General features: G+C 43.0%; 1 protein-coding gene across 8 annotated transcripts in view; it reads right to left on the bottom strand.

The window, feature by feature from the left end:
- Positions 1-19543, bottom strand: part of LOC129841435 (disks large-associated protein 4-like) — a 243014-nt gene that overhangs the window by 21771 nt on the left and 201700 nt on the right. For all 8 annotated transcript variants that reach the window (XM_055909702.1, XM_055909710.1, XM_055909727.1 and 5 more), the window contains one exon: positions 15773-16037. In XM_055909702.1, the coding sequence (XP_055765677.1) occupies positions 15773-16037 (265 nt within the window). The remainder of the gene's footprint in view (positions 1-15772; positions 16038-19543) is intronic.

Below are 19543 nucleotides of genomic sequence, written 5' to 3'. Positions count from 1 at the left end.
AGGAAACACAACTGGTGACCGTGTCAGCGTGCATGTGCCCAGCCCACCACAGGAGTCACTAGACCGCAATGGGACAAGGACATCCTGGCCGGCCAAACCCTTCCCTATCCCAGACGACGCTGGGCCAATTGTGCATTGCCTCATAAGTCTATTGGTCGCAGCCGGGTGGGACACAGTCTGGGCTTGAACCCGGATTTGTAGTGACGCCTCTAGCGCTGCGATGCAGTGCCTTAGACCGCTGCGCCACTCGGGAGGCCCTAGCCTGGTGTAATTCTACCTATCCAGATATGTTTATTATTCACCTACGTGAGTTGAATTTCCTAAATGAGAAGCAGTTATAGTTAAAGGCTAGCTGTACCTTTAACAACAAGCAGGACACATACAATATAGGCCAATGCCATGGCACATCACATTTTGGACATCTAGGCAAAACTGGAGCCAACCGTCCTAAATCAAACCTTCTTCTAACACATTTCCTGAGGCAATTCCCCAAAATGTTTTATGTTTTATGGAAATGTGTACGACTATGACAGCTCTTTTCAAAACAGCTCAAACTTGGTTCGAGGCTGGTCTTTCCATCGACATGTGCAGTATTTCAAACCCTAATATTGTTATGTTAGTAAGATCTCCCTATGACTGTACATCTCAGCTACTCTATGGGCGCCAGCTTTTTAAAAACCCTCGCAGCAGCTTTCAAAAACCCTAGCAGCAGCATAAACATGCGAGGGAACTCGGAAACAAACACTCCAAACAAAAGATCTGTTGTGTGGCTTGATCCACAGACAGCCTTAGCCTCGATGTGTGTCGCGACCTCACCTAATTCATGTTACGTGGTATACCAAAGCTTTTTCGATACTAGTACATGAAAAATGGTTCGGTACTAGATAATAAAAAATAAAAAATTCCGGTACTTATGTCAAATGTGTCTCACATCGTCTACTGATTGAGGAGTCTCTCTATCAGCACAGCTGATGTCCCCTTATTACGCGTGAGCACCGTGCCTGCTCCACTTTTAGCCTGCATTGGGAGTCTGGGCTGCATCATGTTAGCTCCCCACCACAGGAGGTTGGTGGCTCCTTAATTGGGGAGGACGGGCTCATGTTAATGGCTGGAGCAGAGTATGTGGAAAGGTATCAACAACAAACACATGGTTTCCATGAGTTTGATGCCATTCCATTCGCCCCGTTCCAGCCATTATTATGAGCCGTGCTCCCCTCAGCAGCCTCCACTGCAGTCCCCACTCTTGAAGTTAACATACTTGAATAATGCAACACGGCATGTAGAAAAGTTGAAACTGTTAATTACTGTTCGCAAAACAAAATGTCCATGACAGGCTAGAAGAATTTATCAATGCAAGAAGATACATGTAGCTTCCATCTTAGCAGGCTAACTTTCCTTGTTAGCTTACTGCTAAAGCTAACATCAATTCACTACCCTAGTACCTTGTTTGTGATTATATGCAAACCTGATTGTTGATTGATTGAAAGCTGATTGTCACCAAAAACGTTATTAAATCACTTTATGTCCTCTGTCTCATGTCTCTCCCAATCAAGATCATGTCCACTAGATCCTTGAACTGACTGTGTGTAAATTATGTCATGGGTCTTAAAGAAACAGCACACACTTTTATAAAAGAAGAGATTGCTTTTTCTATGCAAATGTTGTTGATTAGTACAATAAAATAAGTCCCAAATGCATGCACACTCCTATTGAATATGCATTCAACTGTTTTGTGAGAACAGACCTAGGCTACATCTTGATTTACCCAGTTTATCAATAGACTAGAGATTTACCATTCAAATAAATAAAGTACAATTATGTGGTTATGTAGTTAAATATTAGCTTTTTTTTTTTCTTTTTTTTTTACAAAAGTCAAATGTATTATTTGATTGTATAATTGATTCATTAATGCACAACATTCAAAAATCAAACATGTCAAATGTAATGATATTGATCTCAAAAGATCTGCATGGATCAAGTATCATTCTGGACCTTGGCTAATACGCCTTTTTTTGTTCCTATGGTCTCGTTGTGGTATCAAGTACCGCGGTGGTATAGAGTATCTTGACAGTACACCTGGTATCGAAGTCCAACTTCTGGTATCGTGACACTACACCTAATGATGCGCTCACATGGACTCACTCGCGTCTTGCTGTAAAGCGTCAAGCTAGTGTTTGCGTTGCCTCTTGTTGCCTCAGGATAGCTCTAGGTTTCAGTAGAATGGTAGAGCTGGAACTACTAAGGCTAGCTCTAGGTTACAGGAGAATGGTTGGGCTGGAACTACTAAGACTAGCTCTAGGTGACAGTGGAATGATTGAGCTGGAACTACTAAGGCTAGCTCTAGGTTACAGTAGAATGGTTGAGCTGGAACTACTAAGGCTAGCTCTAGGTTACAGGAGAATGGTTGAGCTGGAACTACTAAGGCTAGCTCTAGGTGACAGTAGAATGGTTGAGCTGGAACTACTAAGGCTAGCTCTAGGTTACAGTAGAATGGTTGAGCTGGAACTACGAAGACTAGCTCTAGGTTACAGTAGAATGGTTGAGCTGGAACTACTAAGGCTAGCTCTAGGTTACAGTAGAATAGTTGAGCTGGAACTACTAAGGCTAGTTCTAGGTGACAGTAGAATGGTTGAGCTGGAACTACTAAGGCTAGCTCTAGGTTACAGTAGAATGGTTGAGCTGGAACTACTAAGGCTAACTCTAGGTGACAGTAGAATGGTTGAGCTGGAACTACTAAGGCTAGCTCTAGGTTACAGTAGAATGGTTGAGCTGGAACTACTAAGGCTAGCTCTAGGTTACAGTAGAATGGTTGAGCTGGAACTACGAAGGCTAGCTCTAGGTTACAGTAGAATGGTTGAGCTGGAACTACTAAGGCTAGCTCTAGGTTACAGTAGAATGGTTGAGCTGGAACTACTAAGGCTAGCTCTAGGTTACAGTAGAATGGTTGAGCTGGAACTACTAAGGCTAGCTCTAGGTTACAGTGGAATGGTTGAGCTGGAACTACTAAGGCTAGTCTCTAGGTGAAACTAGAGGCTGCAGCACTGAGAAACTGTACGCCCTTGTGTCACTCCAAAACCACATCTTCGTGTAAAGAACTGCAAACTTTCACAGTCTTCTCACTGTAAATGTAAGGAACATCGCTAAGAGTATCCAAAACAAAAAAAATTGTCTTGCACAAATGAAACATAAATCCCTATAGCAAGGTCAAGAGCAAGAGGGGGCCTTCACTTGGAATGCAACAACAACACACAGAACGTTTAAAATACATAGGTTTAAAATACATAGGTTTCACATTGACAACGAACATACCAGCATGACAGGTTGAGCCCTGAATGACAGATGCTCTTCGGGAATGCTCTGGCTTTCGCCAATCCATCACTATTAGCAACAATAACACTGTACCCAGTCGCTTCTCTCTCTCCCCATACACCACAAGTTGCCTCACCTCGCATATCTAGTTCAAATGGTGCCGTCACATTCTTTCCCACAACAGTAGAGCTTTTAGAACTGTACAACAACAGCAAATAGCTTGTGTAAGGGCGAGTATAAGTACACGTTTACAATGTTGTCATCCATCTCTTCATTGACGTACCACCGATAACATAATCAGTAACTACTGTGGTCGGGCCCCAGGGAAAGCGTTTTCTAAAGAGAGACAGGAAAGCAACACATGCTGTTAAAGATGTACTGCCATATCGACCGCTGTGAGTTGTTGATTCCTGTGTTATGTGTGGGTCTGCGGGTCACACTTAATATTGCAAAAACCCTATACCAGAGTAAATATCTGTGTAATATATTATAATGTATGTAATTACCCTGTAATAGGATAGAATTAAATGCTCTTATGGAATGCTTACTATTTTTGCCGACGTTTTAGAAAATGTATTTAAAAAGGTTAGTACTGTGTACAGCAACTGCTTGCAAGTAAGATTGTATGACATAAATTATGTAAGACTAGGCCTATATGAGAAAATATTCCCTCATAGCTATCCAGGAATAAGACTTTTTGTGAATTAGGCAATGTGTTTCCCTGCTGTTTAATGCTATACCTGTATCCCCGAGCTTCTGACAGACATCCATGCCAGGGGAAGATAGTGCTGAAGGGGGACTAGTGACCACTGCCTGTCTGCCACCTCTAATAACAGAGACGTCAACAGGGCTGAAGGGGCTTGTCGTCGCAATGGCAGCTATGTGACATGCTGGCTCCACTCCAGATTCCAGTCTGTATGTTTGTGTGCATGTGTGAGAAGCATTTTTGGATACTTGCCCTGCCCTATGGGGCTCCAAGTGGCATATTATTCTTGCATAATTACAAACAGTCTGCCCAGAATTTATCCTTGTGTGAAAACCCCCCCCCCAAAAAATCAGCTTTTCTTACAAAAAACCCTAACAGATGGAAAATCATAAATGACCTCTTCTCAAATTACACAGAGATTATTCATGTTGGTTTACATGGTTATTGAGGTTGTGGGTTTTGAGTTTGCCTATCACCTACATCAGGCTAGCTCTGTGACAAAGAGATGGATACAGAAGAGAGGAAACATCTCGAGAAGGAAAAAAAGGGTGCATCTCAATAGTTTAAAGTAGCTTCCTTTAGGTGTCTTCTTTAGGGCATTTGCACAGGACATTAAAAGAAATTGACAGGCGAAAGCAGTTCACTGGAAGGCATCCTCCCCTGCGTCTTCAGATCAGTCAAGATGAAGGAAAGGAGACAAGGAGAGGAAGCCACTTGAGACTTTTGAGATACACCCAATTAAATGTGAAATGTGTGATCCCCTACCAACACGGGACGAGAGTGCAGCTGTCTCCAGAGTACATTTCCCTCCCAATTTCTGGCTATTATGCATAAATCACTCACACACACACAACATAAGACAGCCCAATGTGCCATGACTGCGATGACGCAACTAATCTTTCCACCAGTTACGTAGATAATGTTGATGCTGACAAAGCTTGCTTTCAGAAGCCATCTGCAAAGCAGTTTAAAGCTTTGCAAACAGTCCATCGAAATACTGTTCCTGCTTAATGGCACTTATTGAATGAAGCTCAGGCGGTACGGGTTGTTGGCTGCCACCACCAAACGGAAATCCTATTAAATAGGAGTAGCTGTTCTGACTTAACCAGAAGGACTAAGACAAAAACAACACTGGAAACCCAGAGCTTTGTTCAAAATGTTTACTCCGAGTGGAACGTGTGGGGACAACGGTCCGGTCTTCTCCTGCCATCTGTATCAAGCTATCAACTAGCGGGACTCTAGTTCACCATGAGTTATTGGAAGTGTAAAAAAATGAATATACCATGGACAGATGCAAACTAAGCAGGATAATTGTCATGACAAGTCATTTCATCCCACTGGGCACATACTGGTTGAATCAACTCTGTTTCAACTCCCAAGTGGCACAGTGGTCTAAAGCACTGTTTCTCAGTGCTTGAGGTGTCACTACAAACACACACTGGTTCAAATCCAGGCTGTATCACAACCAGCTGTGATTGGGAGTCCCATAAGGCAGCGCACAATTGGCCCAACGACGTTCGGGTTTGGCCGGTGTAGGCCGTCATTGTAAATAAGAATTTGTGCTTTACTGACTTGCCTAGTTAAATTGAATAATATAAAAATTCTATGTAAATTGTGATGTGGAAAATACATTATCAACCAGTACTGTTTTCATCTCAGTTCAATCAGCGGTGTCAACATTGAAATGAAGCTAAAACTTAAACTTAAATACATTGACTTAACCTGACTAACATCAATATAATTTCAACACAATCATTAGAACTGTTTATGTGTTGAAAAGTCCACATAGAAATGTAAACATCTTTTAAATCCTATAATCAATATACTGTATCTAAGCCCATTCAATCTGTCCCGTGAGGTGGTTTGAGTAAAATTATTATTATTAGATTTTTGTTCAGGAGAATTGACATTGAAATGGCTAAAACTAAATCATAACGATAATGATAATAGACTTAAATGTATATTCTCTTTACTCTGTCCAGTTTGCTAACAGTCATCGAAATGAAAGCTAGAATGTCAGGGAAAAGGAAATATAAGGAAATATGACGGCAAGGAAATAGAACCAATTTTAAGTGCGGCCCTCCGGACCTATGTCAATTTGGTCATATGTGTATTTTATTCTTAACTATTCTCCTTCTCCGCTCTCTCAGCAACAGTTTTCTTCCAGTGGTTGCCAAGTGGCCCAATGCCATACAAGCTGACCTGTGTGGGTAGTTTAATCTAATACCAGCCATGAGATGCTGGGAAATTCAACTGTTCTCCCATTGCTCTTACAACTCTCCTTGACTGCCCAAAATATCACCCCATACAGCCATCTGCCTGGACAGTAAGCTTCCGACACAAAAAGACACTCGAACAATTAGGGTACTCCTCAACCCCAGAGTCACTCTGTTGAAACGTTCAGCATAACTTCACACTATTGTATACATGCTACACTGAGACAGAGGTTCCTAAAATAGGACGAAATTGTTTTGGAGGTCGGATGAGCATGGTCACTCAAATTATTGGTTTGGAGGTCGGATGAGCATGGTCACTCAAATTATTGGTTGGTGAGCGAAGCCAGCAACAGGCTGGAAGAAAACCTCAAAACAAAGACTGGGGTAGCAGCAGGCGTATTTGAATGTTAAATAGCAAAAGGAGTTAAGTGCAAGGAAAGTATGGTCGAATCTCATCGGCTCTTAAACCGTTGGGAATTGTTAAAGATGGTCATACCATGTATCATTTATATATTTGATTTGGAATTTTAGGACCCCTTTAGGAATCAATCATTTTACATTTTTTATTATTTGATAAAAAATATTGAATTTGGGCTTTACTACTATAGCCCATAGAAACACATTCATAAATGGCAAAATAGACAGTCAAGAGTCTGTCCTATATCTAGGAGATATAAGAAAGCTCACCAAATATATGTATATTTTTCCCTTGTTTTTGTTGCCATAGAACTCCATACTTCCATTCATTTGAATGGGTTACCTTCAGATGAGTTCAGTAGAGCAAAACGGAGAACATCATCGTGTTCGTGAGCGTCTCATCTTTCCATAGAGTGGTCCTATTTGTAGGCCAAACTGTTTGGAATGTAGCTCGGCCACCTTCCACCGCAGATGCGGAAGGCCGACATAGGTGGATGCGGTGGATTGAGACGCAGCCCATGCAAAACAGATATCTTTAAATTGATAGATTTTGATTAGGGTCACAATGTTACTTAGATTGACGCACGGGTGTGTCAATAGACTTTTAAGGATTATAAACAATGTCTAGCCTATGTTCTATTCTAAAAAACAGGGGAGTTTCCGTACAGAAGAGTGGTTCATGGATACATTGCTTGCCCTCACTTACTCTCCCACTCATCCCATGGCTAACACAGAACCGCACCCAGACTACTATCGTGGGGGGCACTTGTCCTCCCATGGGCACACAAATGGTTATAACATTTTCATAATAACAGTACTCCTAATTTCAGCCATAGAGCACTCTAGTAGGATATACTTGGTGGTGTGGGGGTCCTTAATAATTGATCAAGTGGTGGGTGGGTCCATGAAATAATCCCATAGTGTCCCACTGTTCCGGAGGGAGACCGACACAAGCCCAGAAGCAATAAAAGCATTTGGGGGACAGGACGGGCCAGGGGGGGACGGGACGGGACGGGGGGGGGGGGGGGGGGGCAGCAGTCGTTATGGCCCTCAGGCATCAGATCTGTAACTAAGGATGGATGGAGGGAGAAAGGGAGAACAGTATTGTTGGGTGGAGGAGCTGCCTCAACGTGTGAAAGAAAGTGAGTTGTAAACCGCTTTAGGTGGTTTATTGCTTTTGTGCTGATAGTCCTCTATGGCGTCAACGATACTAAACAAAACAAAAACGTCTCATGGCACACAATTCCCACTGTCAGTTTTACTCAGTCTTACCTTGTGGCTTAACTCCTACAGTCCCACGTGACACCGGCACATTTTTTACTTATTCTGGTTGTACCATTTGGACTTGTCTATTTCTTCTGCATCCACTGATATCACCCATTGGTTTGTGTGATTAACAGGGGCTGAGCTAGAGCGATGTATGAGAGACAAGGGCAGATCCCGAAGAGGTCCGGGGGCGATTCTTCTCACAAAAAACTATTATGACCCATCTATGAAAAGCTGAGACTCTCACGAACACGTACATTTAATGAATTGCTCTATGATGCTCACAAGCCACTCAAGAGTAGTTAGGAGGTAAGGAGTAGCTTCATTCCATAGTAGAGGACTCCTGATATCTCCCGGAGTGATAAGTATAATTTCTGTCTCTATCTGTTGTCTAGTACTGTCTTTTTGCTAGCTAGGGTCATCTACTTTAATAAGTGTTGCCTGTCTTCACAGTAGCCTACTTGGTGTGTGAAATGCCGACTGCTCATAACTTGCAGATGATTGTTGATACATCAGCCAGGATCAAGGGGCAGGGCAATTTGTGACATGTTTTGGTAATCAGTGGCTGTATTGGAGGGGGAGTTGATTCTCCTCTCCTAAGCTATCAGCAATTAGTACAGGGAGGTGTACTCTTCACCTCTGCTAGACAATTAGCAATTAGTGTTAGTACTTCAGTCTCCCCTGGTTTCTTAGCGGTGGATTCGTCAGTGGCGGTCTCGTCGGCAAAACTAAGACCATCACCGAAAACAAAGACGGTTCTGTCAAGTTGTTCGAGGAAGGAGAGAAGGCACCACTCTCACTTGAGTATCTTACCTAGTTATTTTCAGATGCTCTTTTGTAGCTTTGGCAACTGTTTTCTATACCTCACCCTTTCCCAATCCCCTCCAACTCATAAGACCGGCAATACGCTTGACCTCATCTTTACTAGAGGCTGTTTTCCTACTAATCTCACTGCAAACCCCGTCCAGGTCTCTGATCACTACTTTGTTAACCTTTTCTGTCTCCCTTTCCTCCAGCCCCTACCCAGATGACCATGATCTGTCAATCGTTCTCTCGCTCTCTCCTCTTCTATCCTATCATCACTCCCTTCTGCTAAATCCTTCTCCCTCCTGTCTCCTGACTCTTCGAGCCTACTCTCCTCCCTTTCCGCATCCTATGACTCTCACTGTCCCATTTCCTGCTGGTCGGCTCGGCTATCCCCTCTTGGTCTGTGGCTGAGTGACCCATTTCGAGCTTATAGAATAGACCTGTGGGCAGTTGCTGAAAAATGGACAACTAAACTTCTGGAGGACCTATCATACTTTACTCCCTCTTTATCTCCTCTTCCCCTGTATCAGCTGCTTAAGCCACTTTCTATCACTCTAAAGTTCAAGCTTTGGCCTCTAACCCTAGGAAACTATTTTCCACCTTCTCCTCACTCTCTGCAGACGATTTTGTCAACCACTTTGTAAAAGGTTGACGACATCTGCTCCTCATTCACTCAGCCTATTGAGACCACTGGTCCCACTCACACAGAACTAGCCTATGTGTTGATCGCTCTTTCGCTCTCTCCAGATGAAATCTTGCGAGGTATGGCCACCCAACAACCTGCCAGCTCAACCCCATCCCCTCCTTTCTCAAGACCATCTCTGGAGACCTTCTCACTTCCCTCATCAACTCATCCCGGGGTGGCAGGTAGCCTAGTGGTTAGCGCTTTGGGCCATTAACCGAAAGGTTGCTAGATCTAATCCATGAGCTGACAAGGTAAAAATCTGTTCTGTCCCTGAACAAGGCAGGTAGCCTAGGAACAGTGGGTTGTCATTGTAAATAAGAATTTGTTCTTAACTGACTTGCCTCCTTAAATAAAAATCCGTGATCATTGGCTGCGTCCCCTCTGCCTTCAAAATGTCGAGTCGCTCCCCGACTCCATCTGATGTCAAACTACAGACCTGTAACTTCTTTCTTTTCTTCACAAAACACCTGAGCGTGCCGTTTCTGATCAACTCTCTTGTTATCTCTCAGAACGATCTTGACCCTAACCAGTCAGGCTTCAAGACTGGTCACTCAACCAAGACTGCTCTGTCAGAGGCTCTCCGCACTGCAAAAGCTGACCCTCTCTTCTCTGTTCTCATCCTCCTAGATCTAGCCACTGCCTTTGACACCATGAACCATGAGATCCTCCTTTCCACCCTCTCAGGGCTGGGTGTCTCAGGCTCTGCACACTCTTGGATTGCGTCCTACCTGGCAGGCAGCTGCTACAAGGTGACATGGAGGAGCTTTCTGCACCATGTATTCCCACTACTGCTGTCACCCAGGGCTTGGTTTTAGGCCCTCTTCTCTCTATACAGTCTCTCGGCTCTTTCATATCCTCACATGGTCTCTCCTATCATTGCTATGTGGATGACACTCAACTACTCTTCTCCCCCCCGACACATCTCTGCGTGCCTGGCAGATGTCGGCTCAACCTCGCCAAGACAGAGCTGTACTTCCTCCGGGGGAAGGCCTGCCTGCTCAAAAACCTCCATCACAGTTGACAACTCCACAGTTTCACCCAGCAAATATTCTTGGCGTGACCCTGGACAACACCTTCCCGTTTTCTGCAAACATCAAAGCAGTGACTCGTTCTGCTTGTGCCATCAGACCCCTGCAACTTATACAGAATGCTGATGCCTGGTTCTTAACCTCTAACACCTCCCAAACCCGGATCCGGGAGCACCCCCATCAGTAGAAAAGCTACTAGCATAGCCTACCATAGCGTCACAAGTAAATACTAGCATCTAAATATCATTAAATCACAAGTCCAAGACACCAGATGAAAGATACACTTCTTGTGAATCCAGCCACCATTTCTGATTTTTAAAATGTTTTACAGGGAAGACACAATATGTAAATCTATTAGCTAACCACGTTAGCAAAAGACACCGTTTTTCTTACTCCACCATTTTTTCACTCCATCAGTAGCTATCACCAATTCGACCAAATAAAGATATAAATAGCCACTAACCAAGAAAAAACTTCATCAGATGACAGTCTGATAACATATTTATTGTATAGCATATGTTTTGTTAGAAACATGTGCATATTTCAGGTATAAATCATAGTTTACCATTGCAGCCACCATCACAACTCGACTAGAATAACTACAGAGAGCAACGTGTATTACCTAATTACTCATCATAAAACATTTCTTAAAAATACACAGCGTACAGCAATTGAAAGACACAGATCTTGTGAATCCAGACAATATTTCAGATTTTCTAAGTGTTTTACAGCGAAAACACAATATATCGTTATATTAGCATACCACATGTGCAAACATCACCCCAGCATTGATTCAAGGCAAAAAGAGTGATAACGTTATCACCACCAAAATATATTAATTTTTTCACTAACCTTCTCAGAATTCTTCAGATGACAGTCCTGTAACATCATATTACACAATACATATAGAGTTTGTTCGAAAATGTGCATATTTAGCGGCACAAATCGTGCTTATACAATGAAAATAGTGTCCAACTACTCAAGCAATCTGTCCGGCGCCATTTTGGAAAGACACCTATTTTTATTGAAAACTATTCATAAACTTGACTAAAAAAATACAGGTTGGACAGCAATTGAAAGACAAATTAGTTCTTAATGCAATCGCTGAATTACATTTTTAAAATTAACGTTACTGCGCAAAAGAGGGTGCGCTAAAGCGAAGCTACCCAAAAATGAATGGCGGCTTATGCATTTAACATTTTTCAACAGAACAACGATTTATCAGCATAAATAGTTCTTACTTTTAGAAGAACTCCCATCAGAATCTTGGGAAAGGTGTCCTTTGTCCAGAACCATCGTCTTTTGGTCGAAAGATGTCCTCTTGTCCTGTCGAAATGGCCACTAACGTTCGGCATGTACCGGAAAAGTGTCCAACTCTTGAAAGTGCGTCACAAAGAAATGCCAGAAAATCGCAATAAACTGCTATAAACTGCTATAAGTCGGTTTAAATTAACTACCTTATGATGTCTTTAACAACTGTAACGAAGAAAAACATGACCGGAGATATAGAACTGGCTAAACCAAAGCTTGGAAGGAGGCCAGTCCGACATCCATTGTGCGTCAGGCGCACGGTTGAAAAGAAAGGTACTTCCGCTCCAGGATCTTATATAAGGTTCCAGATTGCGCAATCGACTCCATTCAAATTGTCACCACTTACTGACATCTAGAGGAAGGTGTATGCAGTGTTTGTAGCCCCACAGCGTTCACAGGGACTTATAAACTGACCTGGGAACAGGGACCACGATTTCAGAAATCTCACTCCCTGGCAGGAAAAGTGCTGCAGAATGAGTTCTGTTTCACTCAGAGACATAATTCAAACGGTTTTAGAAACTAGAGAGTGTTTTCTATCCAATAGTAATAATAACATGCATATTGTACGAGCAAGAATTGAGTACGAGGCAGTTTAATTTGGGGACCAATTTTTCCAAGATCGAAATAGCACCCCCCATAGGCTCAAGAAGAGGTTCCTAACATTCCCAAGTTCTCCCATGTCACCCTGCTCCTCTGCACATTCCACTGGCTTCCAGTTGAAGCTCGCATACACTACAAGACCATAGCGCTTGCCTACGGTGCAGCAAGAACTGCCAGTTCCTACCTTCAGGCTATGCTCAAACACTACACCCCAAGCACTGAGTTCTGCCACCTCTTGGACCTCACACACCTACGGGAGGGCAGGTTCCACTCAACCCAATCCAAACTCTGCATTGTCCTGGCACCCCAATGGTGGGACCAGCATCCCCCTGAAGCTAGTACAGCAGAGTCCCTTCGGAAAGCACTTGAAACCCAACGTCAACACAGGAGGTTGATGGCACCTTAATTGGGGAGAACGGGCTCGTGGTAATGACTGGCGTGGAATCAGAGGAATGGTATCAAACATATGTATGGTTTATAGGTGTTTAATGCCGTTTCATTTGCTCCTTTCCGGCCATTATTATGAGCAGTTATCCCCTCAGCAGCCTCCACTACTCTTTGAAGAGTATCTCAAATAATCTTACATTTGGTATGGTTACTTAAGCCACAAATGAAAGGAGTTTGGTTGGGAAGGATGGGTAGGCTACTTTGTATGTTAGCTAACCCCTAACCTTAACCATAATGGAGTATTCCTTAAAGGGCCGTAGCCATTTCCTGCAGTCAAATTACCTAGTGGCCTCATGGGTGGAATGTTAATATTTTTTCTAATATGATAATTAATAAACTTTTTTTTTCTTAAATAACACCTCTCGTGTTTGTCAAATTGTTTTGTTATTTCAGTCTTCCGTGATGTATACTGAACCAAAATATGAACGCAACATGTGAAGTGTAGCTCCCATGTTTCATGAGCTGAAATAAAAGCTCCCAGAAATGTTCAATATGCACAAAAGGCTTCTCTCAAATTTTGTGCACACATTTGTTCACATCCCTGTTAGTGATAATTTCAAGATAATCCGTCCACCTGACTAGAAGCTGGTTAAACATGATCATTACACAGGTGAGCCTTGTGCTGGGGACAATAAAAAGCCACTCTAAAATGTGCTGTTTTATCACACAACACAATGTCACAGTTGTCTCAAGTTGAGGGGAGCATGCAATTGGCATGCTGAGTGCAGGAATGTCAACCACAGCTGTTGCCAGAGAATTGAATGTTAATTTCTCTATCATAAGCCACCTCCAACATCGTTTTAGAGAATTTGGCAGTACATCCACCTGGCCTCACAACTATAGACCATGTGTAACCACGCCCGCCCAGGACCTCCACATTCAACATCTTCACCTGCGGGATCGCCTGAGACCAACCACCCGGACAACTGATGAAACTAAGGAGTATTTCTGTCTGTAATGAAGCCCTTTTTTGGGGAAAAACTAATTCTGATTGGCTGGGCCTGGCGCCCAAGTGGGTGGGCCTATGCCCTCCCAGGCCCACTTATGGCTGCGCCCCTGCCCAGTCATGTGAAATCCATAGATTAGTAAAATCGTTGAAATTGTTGCATCTATATTTTTGTTCAGTATATATTTTTTGGGATGGATACATATATAATAAAATGTAGAACAATCCACATATATATATATATATATATATACACACACACATATATACATATACTGTGTATATAAAATAAGATGGAGACCAATCCACACAAAATATATATAGTGTGGATTGTTCTCCATCCACCCCTTATTCAGAATATACCATCTTCATAGTCATGGTATTCTTTGTTCAATAGTTAGCTACTGATGAATGAATATCCACCGAATATCCAATATAAAAGGAATTTGACCTCGGTTGACTTAACGTTACACCGCGCGCACTCTGATCTCGATTCCCGAATATTGCGCATCTATAGGCTAAACTGTGGCTTAATTTTACGAAAGTCAACTGTCCTCGTGTAGGTTTACTGTCAAAATCAAATACAGTTACAGTAATGTATCCATCCATACAGTATCCCTTGCATTATACTCGCTAACATAGTTTGCAAAGCTGTTCAGGACTTAAAATGAGAACCGATTTGGATGAATTTATATTTCCATAAAAGTCACAGCAGAAGGAAAACATTATTGGCAAAAAACACTTACCCTTGTATCAGATGATAAAAACTGAAAACGAAGCCTAAAAAATGGCTAAAATCAGGATTGCAGGAGCTGTTACTTTGAAACAACCCGATCGAACACAGCTTCTGTCAAGGACGATAAATAGAAGCAAGCTTTTGGTAAAGCCTTCTTTGTATTGCCCAGTTCCCAGGAAACGGTGGGAAAAGAGGCGTGGTGATTACAGCCAAGAGCGCTGTAATGTGGAGGCTTTGGACGTGGAAGTAGGCTATCATTTCACGGATACAAAATAGCAAGGAAACTCACGATGACAATTCAAACCAACTGAGTGTGTCTTTCATCCTCTGTATTATGACTGGTTCATAGTCTAGTAGAGAGAGAGGGAGGGGGAGAGAGAGACAGGCTTCAGCCTTCACCGACGCCAACTTCACAGGTGGCCAAGCCTGGACCATAGCCAAGGGTGACTATGACCTTGTCAGATATGGGATAACAACAGGATTTGTTCACAGCCTGATATCATAGACTAGACATAACATAGTAAATGTAAATCTTGCATGCTCAAATTAGTATGATATGTTACATTTGGTATGGTTACATAAGACAGATGGTTACTTGGGTGGATGTACAGTATAACGCGAACGTTTAGCAACCCAAAGGTTGTGAGTTCGAATCTCATCATGGACAACGTTAGCATTTTAGCAACTATTCAACTACTTACTACTTTTTAGCTACAGTACTTTGCAACTACTTAGGATATTAGCTAACCCTTCCCCTAACCTTAACCCTTTTAGCTAACCCTTACACAAACCCTAACCGTAACCCTTTAACCTTAACCCCTAGCCTAGCTAACGTTAGCCAGATAACTATTATCCACCTAGCTAGAATTCATAGCATGTCATACATTTTGCAAATTCGTAACATATAATACGAATAGTAATTCGTAACACACTGTATAATACGAAATGGGTGATGGATGTCCACAAATTATTACATATAAAATCAAATCAAATTTATTTATATAGCCCTTCTTACATCAGCTGATATCTCAGTGCTGTACAGAAACCCAGCCTAAAACCCCAAACAGCAAGCAATGCAGGTGTAGAAGCACATACCATACGAAACGTAACATATCATAAATGAGTGTCCCAGATTTACGTACAGAATAATACAAAAGGCTCTGAGACCAGGTTGGTGTTCAGGGTGGCGAGTAGTCTGGCAGTAGAAAGCTTACCCTCTCTATAATGATAACCTCAACCATTAGCAGGTAAAAGTTAAAAACTGACCTAAGATCAGCCTCTAAGGTAGGCCTACTCACCAGTGCTGGTGCTGTAGGTACGAACAGTAGTGGCGGTTGGCGGCGGCGAATCCGAGTCCACAGAAGCAGTGTCGTCATCCTGCGAGCATCCGGCCTGGATGGCCCGCAGGTAGCTATGGCTACGAGATCGGAAGCACGTGGGCATGGGTAGATCTGGAGGCTCCACTGCCTGGGAATGGGAGCGTGAGAGTGTGTGGGAATCTCGGAACGACGACTCGGGGCAGCTATCCTCGTAGCGTTGGCTCAACATCTCTAGGTCTCGTAGCTGGAAGGAGAAAGACAGGTTGGCATAGGTTGGGATCTTAGTATGGGTGGCAGAGGTAGAGAGAGAGGGACAGCGTTGCATGGCTCCTGCTGCTAGCTAGTTCTCCGGACAGTGAAAGAAAGGTATGGTTTGTCCCGGGACCAGAGAGGCATGGTTGTTAGAGATCCATGGATTAGACCTGGGCTCTAATAGTATTTGCATTTTTCAAATACGTTTCCTGTACCTTTTTCAGGTTACCTAGCAAATTGGAACCAATGGAATAGTCCCGAAAGTGCCAACACCACCCATGTAATAGTTCAAGCAGGCTCACGGAAACACTCAGTGTTTTGAATGAAATCAAATACTCTATGAACCAGGTCTGCCATTGAGAGCACAGCTGACTGCGTCTGTTAGAGGAGTGAGCTAATTCCAGTAAAAAAAAAATATATTAATTTCACCTTTATTTAACCAGGTAGGCCAGTTGAGAACAAGTTCTCATTTACAACTGCGACCTGGCCAAGATAAAGCAAAGCAGTGTGACAAAAACAACAACACAGAGTTACACATAAACAAACGTACAGTCAATAACACAATAGACAAATCTATGTACAGTGTGTGCAAATGTAGAAGAGTAGGGAGGTAAGGCAATAAATAGGCCATAGAGGCGAAATAATTACAATTTAGCATTAACACTGGAGGGATAGATGTGCAGATGATGATGTGCAGGTAGAGATACTGGGGTGCAAAAGAGCAAGAAGATAAATAACAACATGGGGATGCAGTAGTTGGGTGTGCTATTTACATATTGGCTGTCTACAGGTAAGCTGCTCTGACAGCTGATGCTTAAAGTTAGAGAGGGAGATATAAGTCTCCAGCTTCAGTGATTTTTGCAATTCGTTCCAGTCATTGGCAGCAGAGAACTGGAAGGAAAGGCGCCCAAAGCAAGTGTTGGCTTTGGGGATGACCAGTGAAATATACCTGCTGGAGCATGTGCTATGGGTGGGTGTAGCTATGGTGACCAGTGAGCTGAGATAAGGTGGGGCTTTACCTAGCAAAGACTTATAGATGACCTGGAGCCAGTGGGTTTGGCGACGAATATGTAGCGAGGGCCAGCCAACGAGAGCATATAGGTCGCAGTGGTGGGTAGTATATGGGGCTTTGGTGACAAAATGGATGGCACTGTGATAGACTACATCCAGTTTGTTGAGTGGAGTGTTGGAGGCTATTTTGTAAATGACGTCGCCGAAGTCAAGGATCGGTAGGATAGTCAGTTTTACGAGGGTATGTTTGGCAGCATGAGTGAAGGAGGCTTTGTTGTGAAATAGGAAGCCAATTCTAGATTTAATTTTGGATTGGAGAGGCTTAATGTGAGTCTGGAAGGAGAGTTTACAGCCTAACCAGACACCTAGGTATATGTAGTTGTCCACATATTCTAAGTCAGAACTGTCCAGAGTAGTGATGCTAGTTGGTCGGGTAGGTGCAGGCAGCGATCGGTTGAAGAGCATGTATTTAGTTTTACTAGCAGTTGGAGGCCACGGAAGGAGTGTTGTATGGCATTGAAGCTTGTTTGGAGGTTTGTTAACACAGTGTCCAAAGAAGGGCCAGATGTATACAGAATGGTGTAGTCTGTGTAGAGGTGGATCAGAGAATCACCAGCAGCAAGAGCGACATCATTGATATATACAGAGAAAAGAGTCGGCCTGAGAATTGAACCCTGTGGCACCCCCATAGAGACTGCCAGGCCCTCCGATTTGACACACTGAACTCTATCTGAGAAGTAGTTGGTGAACCAGGCGAGGCAGTCATTTGAGGAACCAAGGCTATTGAGTCTGCTGATAAGAATGTGGTGATTGACAGAGTCGAAAGCCTTGGCCAGGTCGATGAAGACGGCTGCACAGTACTGTCTTTTATCGATGGTGGTTATGACATAGTTTAGGACCTTGAGCGTGGCTGAGGTGCACCCATGACCAGCTCGGAAACCAGATTGCATAGTGGAGAAGGTACGGTGGGATTCGAAATGGTCGGTGATCTGTTTGTTAACTTGGCTTTCGAAGATTATAGAAAGGCAGGGCAGGATGGATATAGGTCTATAACAGTTTGGGTCTAGAGTGTCTCCCCCTTTGAAGAGGGGGATGACCGCGGCAGCTTTCCAATCTTTGGGGATCTCAGACGATACGAAAGAGAGGTTGAACAGGCTTGTAATAGGGGTTGCAACAATTTTGGCAGATAATTTTAGAAAGAGAGGGTCCAGATTGTCAAGCCCATCTGACTTGTAGGGTTCCAGATTTTGCAGTTCTTTCAGAACATCTGCTATCTGGATTTGGGGGAAGGAGAAGCGGGGGGGGGGGGGGGGGCTTGGGCAAGTTCCTGCAGGGGGTGCAGAGCTGTTGGCCGGGGTTGGGGTAGCCAGGTGGAAAGCATGGCCAGTGGTAGAAAAATGCTTATTGAAATTCTCGATTATCGTAGATTTATCGGTGTGACACATTTGGATGGGATGCAATAAAATGCACCCAAAAGGACACATTACAGTATTCAGGCTGTGTGAGGGGTCAGGAAAGTGCAGCAGTAACACTTTGTCCCGAATCAACTCCTCATAGCAACTTGTCAAAGTCTAAGGCAGTGAAGAAGCAAAGCAAAGTTAACAACCATGCAATTTTTAACTGCCAATTAGTTTCAGTATCACTTTGCAAGTATTAATCAAAGATGTCTAACTTCTCCTAAAAACGTAGTCATTTGATTGACTTACATTAAATTGGTTCGAAACCAGATTAAAGGAGCAGCAGTGCAAATGAAGGACTCTTGAGATTTGACTGAGGGACATGAACAATCTTTCTAAGAGGCGAGTCTAACGCAGTGTTGGAGTGACAGGGACGTGATGAGTATGGTGTTTGAGTTGTCACTTATGCAGTTGGCTCTGTCGCATGCTTCACTAAATCAAAGAGCAGGGAGTAACGACAGCTCAGAAAGAAAGAGAGAGAGAGTGACAGATAAAAAGAGAGAAAGTGAGAGAAAGAGCGAGGGCATGAGATCTATAGCCTGAACCCCGATCTGTTAAGCGCTGTCTTGCCATCTCCTGGGGTCATCGTCATGTTTGTACTTTGCAGTCCCCTTTATAATAAGAGCACAATGTGTCAGATTAATTGAATGTTATTCTGCTGTTTTTGGTTGATATACAATCAACTCACAGAAAGGTGTTCTGTACTTTGCAGCTCTGAAGATTAGTAATTTACATGTAGGCCTAAATCCACACTCATTTTCCTGAATTCATTAAACGCTGTAAATTCCCCAAGATGGGGTCAAAATGCTTACTACTAATGGATTTTAAAGCCTAGTTTGACAGGCCTTTTGTAAAAGATGAAAGAGGATCCAGAGTCATTCTTCATAACCATGATGACCTAGAAGGGTAATGGATCTTTCTGTGTAAATGGAGGAATTAGCTTTTTTGGCTTAGAACATTGATATGAGAGACATAATGAAAATTGACGTTTTTTTTTCAATAGGAGAATTATATTATATTGCAGTCATGT

The sequence above is a fragment of the Salvelinus fontinalis genome, chromosome 3 (genome assembly GCF_029448725.1).
Source record: "Salvelinus fontinalis isolate EN_2023a chromosome 3, ASM2944872v1, whole genome shotgun sequence".
Lineage (NCBI taxonomy): Eukaryota > Metazoa > Chordata > Actinopteri > Salmoniformes > Salmonidae > Salvelinus > Salvelinus fontinalis.
Note: the sequence above shows the minus strand (reverse complement) of the source record. Positions and strands in the feature narration are given on the sequence as shown.